This window comes from Anabas testudineus, chromosome 13 (assembly GCF_900324465.2).
Source record: "Anabas testudineus chromosome 13, fAnaTes1.2, whole genome shotgun sequence".
Lineage (NCBI taxonomy): Eukaryota > Metazoa > Chordata > Actinopteri > Anabantiformes > Anabantidae > Anabas > Anabas testudineus.
The window spans coordinates 22,713,227-22,730,196 of record NC_046622.1 but is presented as its reverse complement, the minus strand read 5'-3'; the positions used below and the strand labels follow the sequence as shown (position 1 = coordinate 22,730,196).

The window sequence follows — 16,970 nt, the reverse complement described above, 5'->3', positions numbered from 1 at the left end:
GAGTATCACGCTGGTCTGGTGTGTGTGTGAATTTTTACTATGACGCCAACAACTCCCATCTGAGATCTAAACACGCTTTGAGGGATGTTAGATTAGGGGCTTGGGTGTTGTTTCTGGGTCGCCTTTAAAGTACTTTTTGCTCGGAGGGCTTATCTCTGGCCTTAAATGGACCAGAGTGAAACGTGACGTCTCTTGTGGGCGAAGTGAGGAGTGGCTGTAATGGTGTTCACAAAACAAAAAGGACATAAGAAGAATCAACTGATGCAATAGCCAAACATATTTACTGGTAGTTCACTTATCCCTGCAGCTAAGGATCCCTTATAAAGACCTGCTCTTCACTGTCGAATCTCAATATCCAGATTAGTGGTAAACAATGACCAATTACACAGCAAACTGTAAAAAATATCCAAGTTAAAAATGAAAGACACAATGTTGTCGACGATAACAGCAGGTAGCTGAGACATTATGATCAGCACAGAGCCACATTTTGCTTTTCATGTTACCTCTCTACAAAAAAAAAAACCTGAACAAATCAAAGTGTTTCCACAATAAACAACAATCATCTGAAGTGAAATATCAATAGAGCAAATCACGATAGTTGAACAGTTAGAGAGCGACAGGTTTCTAATGATTGAGGCAGCTACAGTTCTGCAGTTATCAGAGATAAGAAAAGAAAGAAAGCAAGAACGCCGCTCAGGAAGTGATGAACCTCTGCAGTGCGAGTGTGGAGAAGACAGGTTGTGGAGGATGCATGATTCTCGAGGGATGCTAAACTACCAGCGCTCGTTCTACTGGAGACTGATGCGAGTGGCTTCAGGTCCCTGTTCTTACCCTTCTCACACACAGACTGACGATGTCTGGCCATTGGCCTCTCCTGCACCCCGTAGTTATCCTCTACTTAGTCTCTTTACAGTTCAGCTTGGCGAACACAACAGCATCAGTGTAGTTTTCTTCGTGTTTTGTTTTTTTAAGTGTGTGTGTTTGTTGGTTTTTCCGTTTCAATTAACTCTATATATAGATGATCCTCTCTCATACAAACATATAAATACACCACTGCTGCTCTGCTCCACCACTGGAAGAGGCTTTGCCAGAGGGCTGACGTAGTCCTGTCGATGTACAGTCTCTGAAATAGTATACAGGGTGGGCAGGCAAGAAATCTTCAACCTTTCTCTGTAGCATAGATTTGGACTTTTTTTTCTCGTTGGTGATTTTTTTTTTTGTGATTTTGCCGTTTTTGTATTTTTTTATTTTATTTTATTTTTACAGGATTTCATATTTGTCGACAACGAAGGAAGTTTCTGAAGAGTATCTAACAGAGCTGTCACCATCTACATGAGTCACTTTGGTAACCTGGGAAAAAGAAGAGCAAATTGCAGGCGTGTAAGTGCTTAATTTGACGGAACATTAATGAGCACAATAACAACACAGTGACTTATCTGCACATACATAAACATGCACACAAGGAAAAGTTAACAACAGTTATTTATTTTCTCAATTTAACTACTCTGCTTACTATTTGTCTATACTACTTCTCTAATGTATTGTCAACTTTTCAAGACAAAAAGTTAAAGACTGTTGTCCTGATGTCCTCAAAACTACTGATCGATTATCTGATCTGATCAACTAATCATTACATCTCTAGGCAAAATTATGCTTAAATTTTGAAATTATGCTATGAGCTTATAAAGAGCTACACGGAGCTAGGCAGAGAAGGGTGTTGTGGGTAAACAGAAGTGGCCCAGGCTGTAATGTTTCTGCTTTACTGTTTCAGTAGAATCTGGTGTGCTAAAAGGGATACCGTACATCTACTGTACAAGTACAACGATGTGTTTCTATGCAAAATGCAGCAGGATAATTTGGCCTTCTGAATGGTGAGTGGTGATAGTTGTACTGCACTAAATGTGTCAAAAAGGGACACTGGGCAGGTACAGGTTCAGAAATAAGGCTCTTTAAGGATAAGCTCCGTCATTTTCTATATTTTTTCTTCTTTCAGCTGCCACACAAACACTAAAAGCTACAATGAATGCCTCGACTGTCAGTCTTTAACCCGATTTCCCTTATTGGTCAGTGCGATAGAGCTCCACTGTTGTGCTTAAATGATAAAAAAAACCTAGATGAGACACACCACTGCACTGGACGATATGTTACTTAGTTCATATCAGTAACTCACCTGGATGTCGCAGTAGTTGCGCTTGGACACAAAGGATACACTGACAGGGAAGAAGTCATTGGGCTGTCCTGCAATGCTGAACTCCAGGCTGCCAGTCTTGTTGTTGGCATCAATGACAGGTAGGCACCACTCCAGGACGTTTCGCCTGTTGTCGTGTTTGTACTCACCATCCAAATCACCAATGACAGGAGCTCCCACACCAGACCTGAAGAAACATGTCAATCCAAAACGTTGATGAAACATGTGACGGCAGGTGTTATGGCCTTCTTATTCTCTGATGTGGATGTAACCCTTAAATATGTAAAATAAAAACTGTATTTTGTGATTACACATCATATGAAGCTGATAAAAATCACACACTTCATTCACTTTCCGTGCCTACACTTACACACGACATGTTAGGCTGGGCATATGCAATACTTGCCAATTATTTATTTACAGGCAGCATCATCAGCGCTCACAGCACCACCACACGTTTGCCGACAGAGTGCTGTGTAAATGAACGCCGTGCTGCACAACATCTATTTCCGCCTGTGAAATCGCAGATGATCACTGGCTGTCTAGTCACAGGACAGTGTTTATATACACATAAGGGAATAAACGGCAGTCAGCAGCACCATGCCAGCACGCCTTGTCCTGGCACACGTGAGCAGACTGACATATAAACGCAGACTGACGTGTACATCAGCGTTTTAAAACACTACATGGAATATTTATATTAAACAACAAATGGCAACAAAAATGAGGCAAATTATAACCAATACTGTGCATTTTTAATCTAAAGATGCTATGAGCATGAAAAATATCAGCCACCATTACAAACGGTTACAGCTTACAGCTGCCTGTGTACTTACGGTACAGGGATGCTGATGACCACATCGTTGAGTTCTAGGCTCTCCTCCTGCAGCTCATATTCAATGTTGACATCGCAGCCAGTACCACTCTCTGAAGGCCAGCAGTTTACTGCAAGACACAGTAGAAGAGGAGGGTGAGACTCCAGCAGTACTGTCATACTACTAGTATACTATTACTGGACTAACATCTATGAGAATACAGCCTTGGCACTTACTGGTTAAAGGTATGAGAGACTCGTCTGTGGTCTGTAGTCTCCACTTTAGCACACCAACATCATTGTTGAGAGGGAATGACTTCTCTGGATTCTTCAGGCCAATCACTGAATCCGATGTGAACAGCTTCTTGTCCACATTAGGATGTGTCTGAGCAGAGAAGACAAACAGAAACATGTTTTTTATTACACTCATAAATCACACGACTTGAGATATGTACGCAAGACATTACACTATTGATCATCATTACCACTGAAATATGTTTAAATGTCGAATCCCTTTTCTAATAACTGTCACTAATCAATGTTGACCTACTTGCAGCTGCAGCCCTTTGTTGTCATTATTGTTGATAATGAGGCGAATGCGCCCGTTCTTCTCATCTGCCACTCGGAGCGTCAGCATGCCCAGCACCTCCATATTCTGTAGGCCGCCGTCGCGACCGCAAGTCAGTGAGATCTTCTCCTCCACACGCAGATGTACACTGGGAAATAACAAATCCACACTGGCTTCATTTAAAAGCAAGGGTCAATAACTTCTCTAATGGTAATTCAGCCGCTCTTTAATATAAGACAGGGATGTTCACTTTTTGGTAAAGCAGATAAACACATTTCAAGTAGATGACACTAAATGGCCATTATCTCATCATAGCTGCACCATGGAAAACATGGTAGCTATGACTGCTTTAATGTATATTGAATAAAATCTGTTGAATAAAAAAAGAAAAGCAATTGCAGAGAACATTTTAAAGGAGTGTTATAAAGTTGGACCTAAGTCTTTATCTGAGCTCAGCTGCATTATTCTCAATTGTTTATTGTATCATGTTACAGCTTCTGGATTGAACATTAGTTACTGTAAATAAATAGACCACAGTGTGTCTGTACCTCTCCACATTGACTGGTGGTGGCAGAACCTTTGATACATCTGAGCCTCTCTTTCCTGAGGTGGGCATGATTGTTTCACCCTCAGACTTGAGCTTGTCGACAAAGTTATCAACCTCTTTCCCTTTGGCGCCCAGTTTCAGAGCCTTACTGGGTCCACTTGGTCTGAAAACACAAACATGCACTTTATCAGTTTTTTGAAAACTCCAATGTCTGGAAGCAAAGCAACGCCTGTGTACTGTAATGCAAACAAATGTAACAGCAACAAGTTGAAACCAAAAAGCAGCTGATTTGTGTACCTGACTGGTGCAGGTGCGATCTTAGGCTTCTCTGGCTCAACAATAGTGTCTGTGAGGATGGACCCTGAGGAGACGCTGGTCATGCCAGCACTGCCAAAGCCGCCAAAAGCTGGCACCTTCTTTCCAGAGCGCTCAGCATCCCTCCTAGCCTGCTGCAACTCTTTGGCCTTCCTTCTCATCTCTGCCTTGGCCTCTCTTTCCTGGGTCTGTGGAATAACAAAAAAGAACAAAACATAATTAACAAAACTGCATGGTAATAATACACACAATGTTCATTTTCACTGGTGATATCATTTTACCTTAAAATGTTACTTTTAAAATATATAAACTGTACTATATATTATATTCATCCTTGCTTGGCTGTAGCTTTAATCACTCAATTATTATCTAGTAAACAAGCCAGTCATAACATGTAATCTCACCTCTCTGACAGCACGGAAAACCTTTTCCTCATGGGAGTCCATCTCTGTGAAGGTGCGGATCTGAGCTAGGTTGACATTCTCTCTGTAGCCTAATGCCACAATTTCATCGAAGGCGAAGATCAGGTCAAAACAGTGCTCCGATATTTCGCTCTCTTCCAGCACACGACAGTATTCTGGGATCTGAACAGGTAGGTAGGGAAGAACATCAACAACAACCACCTGAACCAGAACATGTGAAAGTTTCACAAACGTAATGAGAAACTGATGTGAATTATTAGAAGTGGCAACATTATTTTCAACATGATCAGTCTAGGCTAAAGGCTTGACTGCTGACATTTACACTCACCTGGTATTTGTTCCTGAATTAGTTTATTTAAGGGCTGGCTCTTTTTACTGAACTAAAATAAACACTACTAATTTTAAGGTTATTTTTGTTTCACAAATGCACCTTTCACCTCTTTTCTGTTTTATTTTATTATTTCTTTTTCCATTTGCCTTTAACTGTGAACGAAAAAGGATTGTAGCTACTCCACAGTATCAGTTGGTCTTTACAATTATACTGATATCGGGCTCTGAGCAAATGCTATGATTGTTAGGGACAACAACAACATCATCAACTCTGAAACTAATTCAGCACTATTTTCCCACAACAAATTGTTGAATATACAAATGAAACCCAGTAACACCCAAAAAACATAAATACACAAAATTTGAGTTTTAAACAAATGCAAATTAGGTAAACTGAAATAGTCTCAGAGATAGAAAAGGTGTCATTTTAGTTGTGCAACCATGGTGTTTATCAGACAATACAGGACAAAGACAGATCACATGGTGTTAATGTGGGACATGGTAAATTCTGTTGGCAAACAGATTTACCTGGCAGTCTGATCTGCTTGCTAAGTGAGCAATTACTAAATGTCTAACAGGGTGTAGACGTGGAACTGTCTCCGGTGGCATACACATATGTAACAATTTGTTAATAATAATAATGATAATAAATTTTAACTATAAGCGCCTTTGTAGGCATTCAAGGTCACTGTACAAACATTAAAAAAGCTCCCAATTCATCACAGTCTCACCGTCAATAATCAAACATTAAAGAACAGTTTTTTTTTTTAAACAGTTTTATAGGTTCTGATTCAACTGTATGGCCATTGTGGAAGACATAGTTTGTGCTGCTGCTGAACTATATTGCATTACACTGGTGTAACAGGTGTTCCTATTGTTTTGTTTTCCCCATGTATATCGGTGAGGCCAGGGTAGTTTCAACAAAAACTGAACATTTTCACCACTGACAATGACGATTTATTGTAGGGCTGTTGTATCAGATTGCATTAGTTTTAGCTACTTAAACAAAGGCCCACTGATATATCCAACACTGATATAAGCATCAGAAATAATAACGTTGCATCTCACAACTTAACGCAGGCTACTGGTATAGGCAGAAATTAAAAGTCAGCTGCATGATTTCTTACCACACGGGAGAAAAGTCTGAGTGTCTCTAGGTCCTCTAGGATGTTGCTGTTCTTGGTGGTAATGAGCACCATGTAGAGTTTCTCCAGTGGCTGGTACACATAGCGCACACTGTCTGTTTCCACAAAGGTATGCTGCTTTCCTGTGTTCATCAGTTTAGGAAATGCAGCCAGGAGACCCTCAATGCGCGTCCGTGTCATTTCCACAAACTGCCGTGATACAATGGCCTTGCCGGCCTTGGTGCACACCGCCGCTGCCAACAGCACCTGCAGGTGTAGAGGAAACACGACTAATATTGTGTCTACAGACTTTTAGTGATGGCACACCACAGTCATAATTTACATATGCAATTTTGTGAAAAGACAAAAACAAATAACAGAGCTAAAGAAATTTTAAGTACTAATAAAAACCGTCCCCCTTTTACTTTAACTTCAGATTTCCATATATCCCAATAACTCTGAGTTCTCCTTGGGGACACTGATTCTTGTAGCTGGCAGACAACTCCTATGATAAATCTGACACTAATAATAATAATAATAATAATAATAATAATAATAACTATTGATGTTGCAGACATCCGGTCCTTTCGAGCGGACAAGAAACAAACCAACTTTAAATCACCCACATTTTGAATGGAGGTTTGGTGAAAGGTTCTCATCACACCATAGAGAACAGATTCCATTCCAGACTCCATAACAACAATTTACTTAGACAAACTAAATGTTGCTCACTGTACGTATACTTAACATTAATAACCTCTAGTACATGAATTAACAACTGTTTTCTACCCACAATGGCTGAAGCTGAGAATGAAAGACTCCGACTAGAAAGGATCTTAACTGACATGGAAAAGCAACAACTGTGATTAGCGCTGACAGTCAAGAATACAATTTTATTTTCATCATACTTTATTTTAAAAACACATCCAGAGTAATCTGCCTGGGGACAATCTGACAGCAGGTAACGTTAGCTAAGATCCGGCTAGTGACAGGAGCTAACCCAAGCGCTAGCTTGCGAAGCTAGTTAACGTCAGCAATGTCTGCACACTCAGTACCGCCTGTCCACCTGAAATTTGTCTTCGTATAATTAAATGACAGCTCATTTGCTTCATTTTAACATCTAAATATAAAAATGACGCTGTCAACATAAAGCAAAGATACGTGTATATACCGACTTATGTCGTTTTGGAGAGACCAGCTAACTGATACCTAGTTAGCTTTAGCGACTTGCCATGTTAGCCAATGTTATGATAATGCTAGGCCCGATAATAGGCAGAAAAATATCTCGACTTTCGACGGTCACTCACCATTTTGGTCTCTCTCTATGGTACGGCGATCTACAGTCTCTCGTGTGTCTCGATTTGGGGGTTTCTAGTTACTCTGGAATAGCAAGTTGCGAAGATACAGCTGACTTCAAGTTGTGTGATTGTTAGCTAGCGTCAATATGGCAGCAGCACAGAGCCACGTCTCCACCGGAAGAGCAGCGCCAGATCAGCCCACCGTGGAAACCAGTGACGTGTGCTCCAACATGTTGGCCGGGTTGCATAAAGAAGTTACTCCTGCATGTCTGCGACCTGCCGCTTCTTGTTATTTCGTCTTTTTCTCCGGTGACAATAATCAACGACTTCTATATATTCACCTTTTATCTTTCTGACATGTGTGTTAAATAACCGGTGGTGTTATGAAAGTATTTGATAGTGAAATCTTTGAAGTTCTGGTGGCCTGTTTATTATCACTAATTCATTTAAATTATCAAAACCTTTTATTAACATTTCCCCATGTGAGGTGTAAAACCAGTAATTATAAGAAAATGTGTTATAGCAAGTTAACATTCAGCACTGACTTACTGAGTATTGTGTTGATTTACCAAGAGAACACTGATCTCAATCTGCCAGATGTTTCATCAACTGACATGAGGGTGTTTAGGTGGATTCTGCTCTACTACCTGATCTTTTTTGAAACGGGCCTGTTAATGGCTGTATATATATATATATAAATTATTTTCATCACACTGGGTAAATAATACAGGATGCTTAGAAAGACGTTCACAGCTTCATCATTGTAATGTGAGTGTGGTGAACAATTCTAAGTCACAGTGTTGCAGTAACTTATTTAGGGCCACCAGATGTCGTCATTTAACCCCAGTCCTCGGCTCTGTTCTTACAGTGAGAACATTTCACAGTTTACCTTAAGACACTCATGAACACTAGAAGTAATCACCCTCGTGTTAGGTGTGGCACCTGACATGCAAGTTGAAATGCTGGCAGTATTTACCATATCATCAGGCCATGTCATGGGAATAGGAATACACTTAGAGAGCTTTTAAATGTTCTATAGCAACTTATATAGCAACTTCTGATGCTGACCGCCCCCCAATCAAAATCAATAATAATAGTAATAATGTATACTTTATTATACATACAATGCATTAAAAAGTATAACATAGCAAACCATGTGTTTTTATTACTGGTGGGATTAGCAGGTGGCAGATGTAGCACATTTACTGTAACTTATGCTCTATATTTAAAAAGTCAAATTGAATATTGACAAACCCACATTAGTATGAAGGAATAGTTCAAATCCAAATTTGATTGCAGGCACCAGAGACGTGTCTAGTAGAAAACTGGATGTACCTGCAGATTGGATCATTTTGACGGCGTCGTTGTTGGATGAATGTGAGATCTCGGGCTTCCATCAGTATTTCCTAATGGTCAGAGTAATTAATGAAGTACTGTAGTTGAGTACAACTTCGAGGCAACATTACAGGATTATTTGCATTTTAAGTTGCTTCTATTGAACTTATCTCAATAATATGAATCAGAGAGAAATATCGTTCTCTCTACTGGACTGTACAGCTTTGGTAATTACTTTCTGCAGATGAAGAAAGATGTTAACAGCACACAATATACTGTTGTTTTTAAACTTTTATACTGTAAGTACATTTGAAGTAGTTATTTGGAGCTTGTGTACTATAATATGTCCCATATGGAGGTTGTTACTTACAACATCTATAGGTACACTAGGCTTAAAAATACAATAATGTTGTTTATTTAGACTGACCCATTTTTATTTTACCTAAGCTGTGGTTGAGTAGCAGTTCTAGTTTCCAGAAACTGTACTCATTTCTATCAAACTAATGGGACCTCTTCGTTCACCATCTGCAGCAGGAAACTGATACACGGAACAAGGAAATGACCTCCAGCCGGGACATCAGGGTTTCATGCTCATTCAAATAGCTGCTGAATGACAACAGCTCTCTGACTCTTTCCAAGGATTTCGGGTATTTTCGGTGAAATCCCTGTCAAGTAAAACGCCCCGCTGGTTCGCACAGCATCGACAGAGTGAAGCGGACCACCGACATGTCGGAGGAAGCAAGTTCTCCGGTAGGTTCTTCGCAAACCGACCCGGTGTTTTTCACCGTACGTGAAGTACTCGCCATCGCAAGCGAGCACACATGGTGAGCGCCATTTCCGTATGCGGCGGCTGTTGGCGCGCGGTGATTGGTTTATATTCGTGTCTGTTACAGCAGTCAGCTTTCCCATTGGACGTGGAAAAGAAAGGGGCGGGTGTCCTGTCCTGTCAAACAGATAAGAGCCAACAGTGCCCGTGAAGATAAAGCTGTTAAAAGTTTGAAGCTGTACTGTTTAGCTGTCCTTACAGACGACTTTCTAACTACGTTAGAATTCGTCTGTCGTCAGAATAAACCTTTAGGCCCCAATATGTAGGCGGAACTAACATCCAGCCAAAACAGTCTGTGTTCGTGTGGTTAAAGTCAACAAACACGAGTGAAGCTGCTGTCACTTCACAGACAGACCGATGGATCTTAAAGAGGAGTCTGCAGCTTGTTCATCTGCTAATAAACCAAGCAGACACGCCTGGTTCCTCAGCTTCTCTGATCCATCTAACAGCACTGCCTGGTACCTCAGCTTCTCTGATCCATCTAACAGCACTGCCTGGTTCCTCCAGCGCCATGAGTTTGGTGATGTTTAGTCTACAGAACAGAGACGTCCTGACGACTGGGAACTGTTAAATCCTAGTTAGTCATCATGAAATGATTGAACCTGAGAACAGAACAAAGACATGTTGCTTCAAATTCAGCTCGACTGACCTAATCTTTAACACTGCCACCCTATAATGACCCAAAGAGTCTATATAATGTTATAATCAGATATAGAAAACAATTCTAGGAGGAAATCCAATGCATTTTATTAACATTTAAATGAAATCACTGGATCATTAGTTGTTATTTTATTATTTTATATTTAATAATAGCATAATACCACGTCTCTCTCTCAGTGGCACTTTTATTTCATAACTTTCAGCCAATCACAAGCTTCCAGCCTCTTTTTTTTTTTTTAAGCATGGCCATGGGATGTATTAAGATCCACTAAAATAAAAGTGTGTATTAACACTGACACACTGGAAACTGCAGTTGTTATTTCAGGAATGCCACACAGTCCCAGATTGACCATTTGTGCCATGTGCCGAGGAGAAAAAGACACGATAGCTCAGTTTGTACATGGTTAATTAGGTTTTCGATTATACAGTGTGAGTTTGTGTGTGTGTTTTACGTCTTCCACCAAAGAAGGCGCAGTGAGAAATAGGTTTTAAATGGCCATTTGTACTGTGTTGTCTCGGTGTATGGACGCTGGTGGTTGTGATTGGTGGTGGAGTGTTCAGATACAGAGGACTGCACTCACAGATGACTTTCTGACCACACCTCATATCCAAGGCTGCCCCTCCCTGCCTCTAACGGACTCCGTGAATTGGCACACTTATCTTCTGGACCCAGAGATATCTTGGGGTGGAGATCCTGAAGGAGGGAGGCGGCATGGGGGGTGCTGGTTTAAAAAAAAAAAAAAAAAAAGACTACTGTTCAGTTTCTAGAGGCTATATGACCTCAGCACAGCTCCTTACAGAGACACAGCAGGCAGTCCCAGCCACACAGTGGACACAATAGCCTCCACAGTGCAGACGCTCAGCACGGACACACAGAATTATGGAGGAAGGACCTTACAAGTACATCAGGGTGAGGCGAGCAAAGAAAACCGTCTTAGTGCAGTTGGAAATGTGCTCGTCAATGAGCCAGGGCGATGAGCTAGAATATGTTGAAAAGGTTCAGCAGGAGGAAAGTGTCCACTCTTTTGGTTAACGTCTCTTTTGTCCCTGCAGGATGGGAATGGCAAAGTCAGTCGGGTCATCAGGATCGGAACCCGCAAAAGCCAGGTAAATGATTTGATTATTTGATTTTATTATGATTTTGTGTAAAGCTGCTTTGTGACAATGTCAATTGTAAAAAGCGCTCTACAAATAAAATTGAATTGAATTGAATTGAATTATGTTCTCTCACTTTCTCAGCATTTTGTCAGGGTGACTTTTGTATTGTTTCCACTTTGTGTTTTGGGGTTTTAACCGTAAGCAGAATATGAATGTAACTCATAAAGAGCCTCAGTGAGTCAGTTAATTGTGAATTATCTCATGCATCATTGTTCAATGCAGCAGAGCAAGTTGTTGCAGAGATAACATAGTCCTGGCTCATCGCTGTCACCTTAAGATAACTTTTCCTGCTACAGTCATACTGATTTGATGGCTACCGGCTGCGTAGATGGGTTCAAATGTTTTACAGGCATCAGTAGCTAAAGTCTGCTTGTGTATTTTTCAGTTGGCTCGCATCCAGACTGACAGTGTGGCTGAAAAGTTGAAAGAACTGTATCCTGACATCCACTTGGAAATAGGTGAGATCACACTAAAGTGTAATTTCTTTGTTTTGTTCCAACACAATTTGAATGTATCCGACTTTATGTTCAACTTTACTTTACCGTACCTTTTTTCCCGCGTGTCATGAGTTGGGATCAACATATTGAAATATCAAAGGACTGCAGATGTGGGGCTCCACCTCTGACTAGTTCTCTGTGTTTTTTTCTGGTTGTTTGTGGTGAATCATTTGGTTTCGTGTCTTTCAGTTGCCATGTCAACGACGGGAGACAAAATCCTTGACACGGCTTTATCAAAGGTGACCATTGTTTAATTGAGTATTTACACATCTAGGGCTGAAACCATGGATTTATTTTACTGTTTGTTAATCTGCCAGCTGTTTTCTCTAATATGAATTAAAATAAAAACACAAACAGTCCATTTACATTTACTAATCGCAGAATAATGTCTGACCTGTAGCGTCCACTGTAACAGATGTATGGGAAGAAACAATGTGACTAAAAAGCAGTTTTTTTTCCTGCAGATTGGAGAGAAGAGTCTTTTCACCAAAGAGTTGGAGAATGCTCTGGACAGGAACGAGTAAGTGTGACCAGTGTGATCTGTGGCTGACACCACACTGTCTCTGCAGCATTGTTTCAGCAGCTGTCAGGGTTTAACTCATACTGCTGCACTTCAGATACTTGCGCACTAGAGCTGCCAATTACAAATATTTAGTGACATTACTCAGCAGTTGAGTGAAGGCAAAAACCGTTCATTACCGGATATAGTGCTATTTGTTTTTTAGAATAAAATACTGACATTAGCCCTGGTCACCACAGTCATCATTGTTAATCAGGATATAATATTCTTAGGCACAACTCCTCTCAAAAATCCACAAGAGTATTCAGAGTATGCCTCAGATCACATCCATGCAGTGGGAAACTCTTTGATTCCCCCTGCTGCCTCACATGTAGCAGATGTCTCTGTTCTGCAGCTGCCTTTAATATATATGAAATATGGCTGAAAGGCTGTATTATACCATCACACGTGACAGGACTGTGCCCCTCTCTGTCTGTGTCCTGCAGGGTCGATCTGGTCGTCCACTCACTCAAAGACCTGCCCACTGCTCTGCCTCCAGGATTCACTATCGGAGCCGTGCTGAAGTAAGTGTGCTCAGACAAATAAGCTGTCCGCCTGCATTTAAAGTCACTCTCCACCCTGCACCGTGTGAATTAGTAGAATTACCGGGACCCTCACTCTGTAGTTTCCCAACAGCCTGAGTCACTTTGCCCCACCCGGTGATTCTGCTGTAAAAAAGTTTTTTTTTTTTATAAAATTAAAACATTTATTTCGCTTTTTTCCTGTAATGACACTGATGGGAAAAACAAGACAGGTAGTAGACATAGTGACCTTGTCTATGGGACATCAGTTCTGTCTCTGTTGGAGCCCAGTCCAGCAGATAGCTGTGGTATCTGTTGTGTCATTATACTGTAGTTGTCATCTGTCCATCTGTGACCACTCACCAATCTGTGCTTATTTCTGTGCTTTCAGGAGAGAAAGCCCTTATGATGCAGTGGTTTTACATCCAAAAAATGTTGGAAAAACTCTTGATGTTCTGCCAGAAAACAGGTACCGTCCAGTCCAGTCCAGTCTGTTTGTTTTTCTAGTATTAAAAGCACCAACAACTTCATAATAAGGTGTGTTTTTATGTAGTGTGGTCGGCACCAGCTCACTGCGCCGCGCTGCTCAGCTGAAGAAGAGATTCCCCCACCTGCACTTCAAAGATATTGTATCCTTTGAGAAGGCATGAGCGTAATAAAAGTGAAATGTTCTCAGGGGGAGGCTGGACAGGTCAGAGTGTATATGTAGAGATATTTGTTTCTGTCCTTAACTGTAGTCTTCAGCGTGGAAACCTGAACACGCGTCTGAAGAAGCTGGATGAGAAGGAGGACTTTGCTGCCATTATCCTGGCCGCTGCCGGCCTCAGGAGAATGGGCTGGGAGAACCGGATCAGCCAGGTACAGTTCCTGATCATATAAAGCCCTCTGTGTGAAGTCGCTCTGATTTCTCATCTAACAGTCCATGTGTCTGTTTTCTGCTGCTAGATCCTGGAGCCTGGGGACTGTATGTATGCTGTTGGACAGGTAAGACCTGGAATGAATACTGCCACTCAAACAGAGAGCAGAGTAGTTCACAGCTAATAATTATACACCACGTGTGTGTGTGTGTGTTTTCAGGGGGCTCTGGCAGTGGAGGTTCGAGCCAGAGACACAGACATCCTGGAGATGGTGTCTGTCCTCCATGACCACGACACTGTGCTGCGCTGCATAGCTGAGAGAGCCTTCCTCAGACACTTGGTACTCACACACTCTTTCTTCTATTGTATCAGTTTGACAAATCCCAGTGTGCTCAACTGAACATTTCCTCATTTGTAGGAGGGCGGTTGCAGCGTTCCAGTTGCTGTACACACTGAAGTAAAAGATGGCCAGGTAAGACTGCTTAGTAGAGTCGGAAAGACAGGAGGAGAAGCTGTCATGAGACTTCAGTACTGAACAGAAATGTTTGAAACATCACACCACAATCCGATGATTAACATTAGAAGACTTCCTGTTGCTTCCTGCAGTGCTGCACTACAAACACTGTTTAGAAAAAAAATAGAACTCTATAAGTATAACTAAAATAAGTTTCAAAATAAAGTGCGGCTTGTTGGTGTTGTTGCAGCTCTACCTGACTGGGGCGGTGTACAGCTTGGATGGATCAGACAGTCTGAAGGACACGATGCAGACAAGCATCACTGCTGCTGAGAAGGTAACAGCTCGCTGCTTAAAAAGTGAATCACACGCAGTAAAAGACTTATTGTCAGACTTCATATTGTCAACGTGTGCATGTGTGACAGAGCTTAGAAGAGGTCGACGAGCAAGTCCAGCGAGTCGGGGTCACAGCCCACAAGATTTCGGGTGAAGTCCAAGACCGAGCGGAGCGGCTGGGAGTCGACCTGGCAAACTTACTGCTGAGCAAAGGAGCCAAGGAGATCCTGACCGTGGCCAGGCAGCTCAACGATGCCAGATAGACCTGCTCTGCTGAGGGGCGGGGGCTGCGAAGGTGACCAGGTCCCTGAGTGCAGCCAGTCACAGCCTTGTGTCCAGTAAAAACTAGAATTCTTTCTCCTTATTATTTTTTTTCTTTCCATATCTGACCGATGAATTGATGAATTGCCACTACTACTGGACCAAGGTTGTGCTCAGTGTTGCACTACGCTGCTCTATTAACTGCTTGGTCTTGGTTCCATTCTGCTCTTACATCTATACAGTACCTCATGGAACCATATCCTGAGCCATGTAGAAACCGCCTAACTGGGATTATCAGCAGGAAACACAACGTGGCCTTAAAACATTCTAGTCAGCTTTTTTTTCCCACTGATTAAAAAATCATAATAATGGAATGCCACTAAAATCTGTCTACATTCAATGTTCAATGTGGTTCATCTCAAAAAGGTATAAAAGACCAGTTGATGGTACCAAAGATGAGTTTCCAAGTGCATGGCCACGTGAGTCTCTGGTTCTTCTGAGCTCATTCTGCCGTCAGAATAAAAAGTGTATGTAAGAAATGTAAATGTCAATTCAGTCTTTCATTGATTAGTTCTAAACTTTATGTTCCCGAGACTTGATCAGACCCTGTTCACTGGAATTATTAGTTATAGTTTAATGTTTTAATATGTCCGCCTCCTGCAAAATCTTTAATCAGCTCATGTTGAATGTTACACTTTCAGATGATGTTAACACGTTTTAAGACTATGCTAGCTACCTCTTTACAGAGAGAGAATAAACTTAATACACATTTGTTTTACTTCACCTGTGGTGCAGTTACAATGTAAGACTGGAAAAGACCTGTTTAACAGTGGCGCTGCGAGGCTGTTGGATAGCAACACTTTGCAGATGTTGCATCTTTAAGAATGGATGTAATAGCACTAAAGAAAGGCTTACAGTACCACGCTAGGTAACTGTGAACATGTGAACAGTTTTTAAATAAAGTGTAAATGCACACACCTGTAGTAGTGTGTGTGTATATAATATATATAATATATATAAAATACAAAGTCTGTTTAAAAGCGCACAGAAGTGGACTTCACTCATTGGCTTTCATGAAGTGGCTCTAGGTTGAATTCATGTTGTGAAAATAGCCAAACTGAATTTTATTATCACAGGTTATTACTGTTTCCACACGTATTATGCTGTTGTTCAACCGTAGTTATTCAGCTATTTGCAGGTCACACTTTTTTTTTTATTTTTTTGTATAAAATGTATTTTTTTGCATTTGCTGTAATGCTGTTCTTCAAGATGCTGTTCTCCACATCCAAACTGAAGTGTTTGGATGTGGAGCAAGACATTTTCCAAGTGCGTTACTTTGCATGTCAGAAGTAAACTATCTGAAATGCTATTGTAGTTTTTTTCTTCTTAATTTCTATCAATGTGCCATGTCAGGAAATGTATGATTTGTGCTGTAAAACTGTAGACCTGCCTTACCGAACCCCTTTATCTTTCATAAATCCGTAGGTGTTCATTCTGCATTAGTACCAAGTGTGTGACATTGTATTTCTTTTCTTCATTACATGTTATACTTAAACTGTGGAAGGTTAGGTCAGCCATATTTGTTTTTCAGCTTTAATATCTGTATGTGTTAACCTAGAATGTTCCTCTGTTTCCATTCTTTCTTACACTACTCAGTCTGTTAATAATAAGTCTTTTTCCACCTCTGTGGACATCTCATCAAATCAAAAACACTGATGTCAAGAAACCCATATCAATAAAGCTAAGTGCATCATAACTGTCCAGTTTCTGTGCCATTATGTTCTTATTAATCACTAATTGATTGCATTGGTAGCATGTCAAAGTCAGCACAGAATCAGTACCTGGAAAACTTACTCAGCACTGAAGAGACTTCAGCCCTGCTGGAAGCTGTGAGTCTGTA

General features: G+C 41.0%; 2 protein-coding genes across 3 annotated transcripts; one reads left to right on the top strand and one right to left on the bottom strand.

Annotated features, from left to right (window-relative positions):
• Positions 1-1,208: 1,208 nt before the first annotated feature.
• On the bottom strand, positions 1,209-7,794 carry arcn1b (archain 1b). Its single transcript, XM_026375208.1, has 10 exons — positions 7,616-7,794; positions 6,312-6,575; positions 4,837-5,016; positions 4,415-4,620; positions 4,119-4,280; positions 3,553-3,718; positions 3,240-3,387; positions 3,025-3,133; positions 2,171-2,375; positions 1,209-1,350 (listed from the first exon to the last, which is right to left on the bottom strand). The coding sequence occupies exons 1-10, from the start codon at positions 7,616-7,618 to the stop codon at positions 1,261-1,263; spliced, it is 1,533 nt and encodes a 510-aa protein (XP_026230993.1). The 5' UTR covers positions 7,619-7,794; the 3' UTR covers positions 1,209-1,260.
• Positions 7,795-9,517: 1,723 nt separating this feature from the next.
• On the top strand, positions 9,518-16,833 carry LOC113147904 (porphobilinogen deaminase). Of its 2 annotated transcripts, none has more exons than XM_026339227.1 (14): positions 9,518-9,691; positions 11,481-11,534; positions 11,971-12,043; positions 12,272-12,321; positions 12,547-12,602; positions 13,088-13,165; positions 13,554-13,631; positions 13,716-13,791; positions 13,907-14,020; positions 14,108-14,146; positions 14,240-14,359; positions 14,438-14,491; positions 14,724-14,810; positions 14,899-16,833. In XM_026339227.1, the coding sequence occupies exons 1-14, from the start codon at positions 9,668-9,670 to the stop codon at positions 15,070-15,072; spliced, it is 1,077 nt and encodes a 358-aa protein (XP_026195012.1). In that variant the 5' UTR covers positions 9,518-9,667; the 3' UTR covers positions 15,073-16,833. The 2 variants fall into 2 exon arrangements, with proteins under 2 accessions (XP_026195012.1, XP_026195002.1); XM_026339217.2 differs by lacking the exon at positions 9,518-9,691 and adding an exon at positions 11,081-11,337.
• The last annotated feature ends 137 nt before the right edge of the window (positions 16,834-16,970 follow it).

Bases quoted from the DNA above. Each gene is read 5' to 3' on its own strand.
- arcn1b (XM_026375208.1), bottom strand. The intron at 5,017-6,311 runs GTAAGAAATCAT...CTACCTGTTCAG, and splicing joins TCAGACTTTTCTCCCGTGTG to ATCCCAGAATACTGTCGTGT. The intron at 2,376-3,024 runs GTAAGTACACAG...ATGTTTCTTCAG, and splicing joins GTCATCAGCATCCCTGTACC to GTCTGGTGTGGGAGCTCCTG.
- LOC113147904 (XM_026339217.2), top strand. From the start codon at position 11,308: ATGGAGGAAGGACCTTACAAGTACATCAGG. The intron at 12,603-13,087 runs GTAAGTGTGACC...TGTGTCCTGCAG, and splicing joins AATGCTCTGGACAGGAACGA to GGTCGATCTGGTCGTCCACT. The intron at 13,166-13,553 runs GTAAGTGTGCTC...CTGTGCTTTCAG, and splicing joins ACTATCGGAGCCGTGCTGAA to GAGAGAAAGCCCTTATGATG.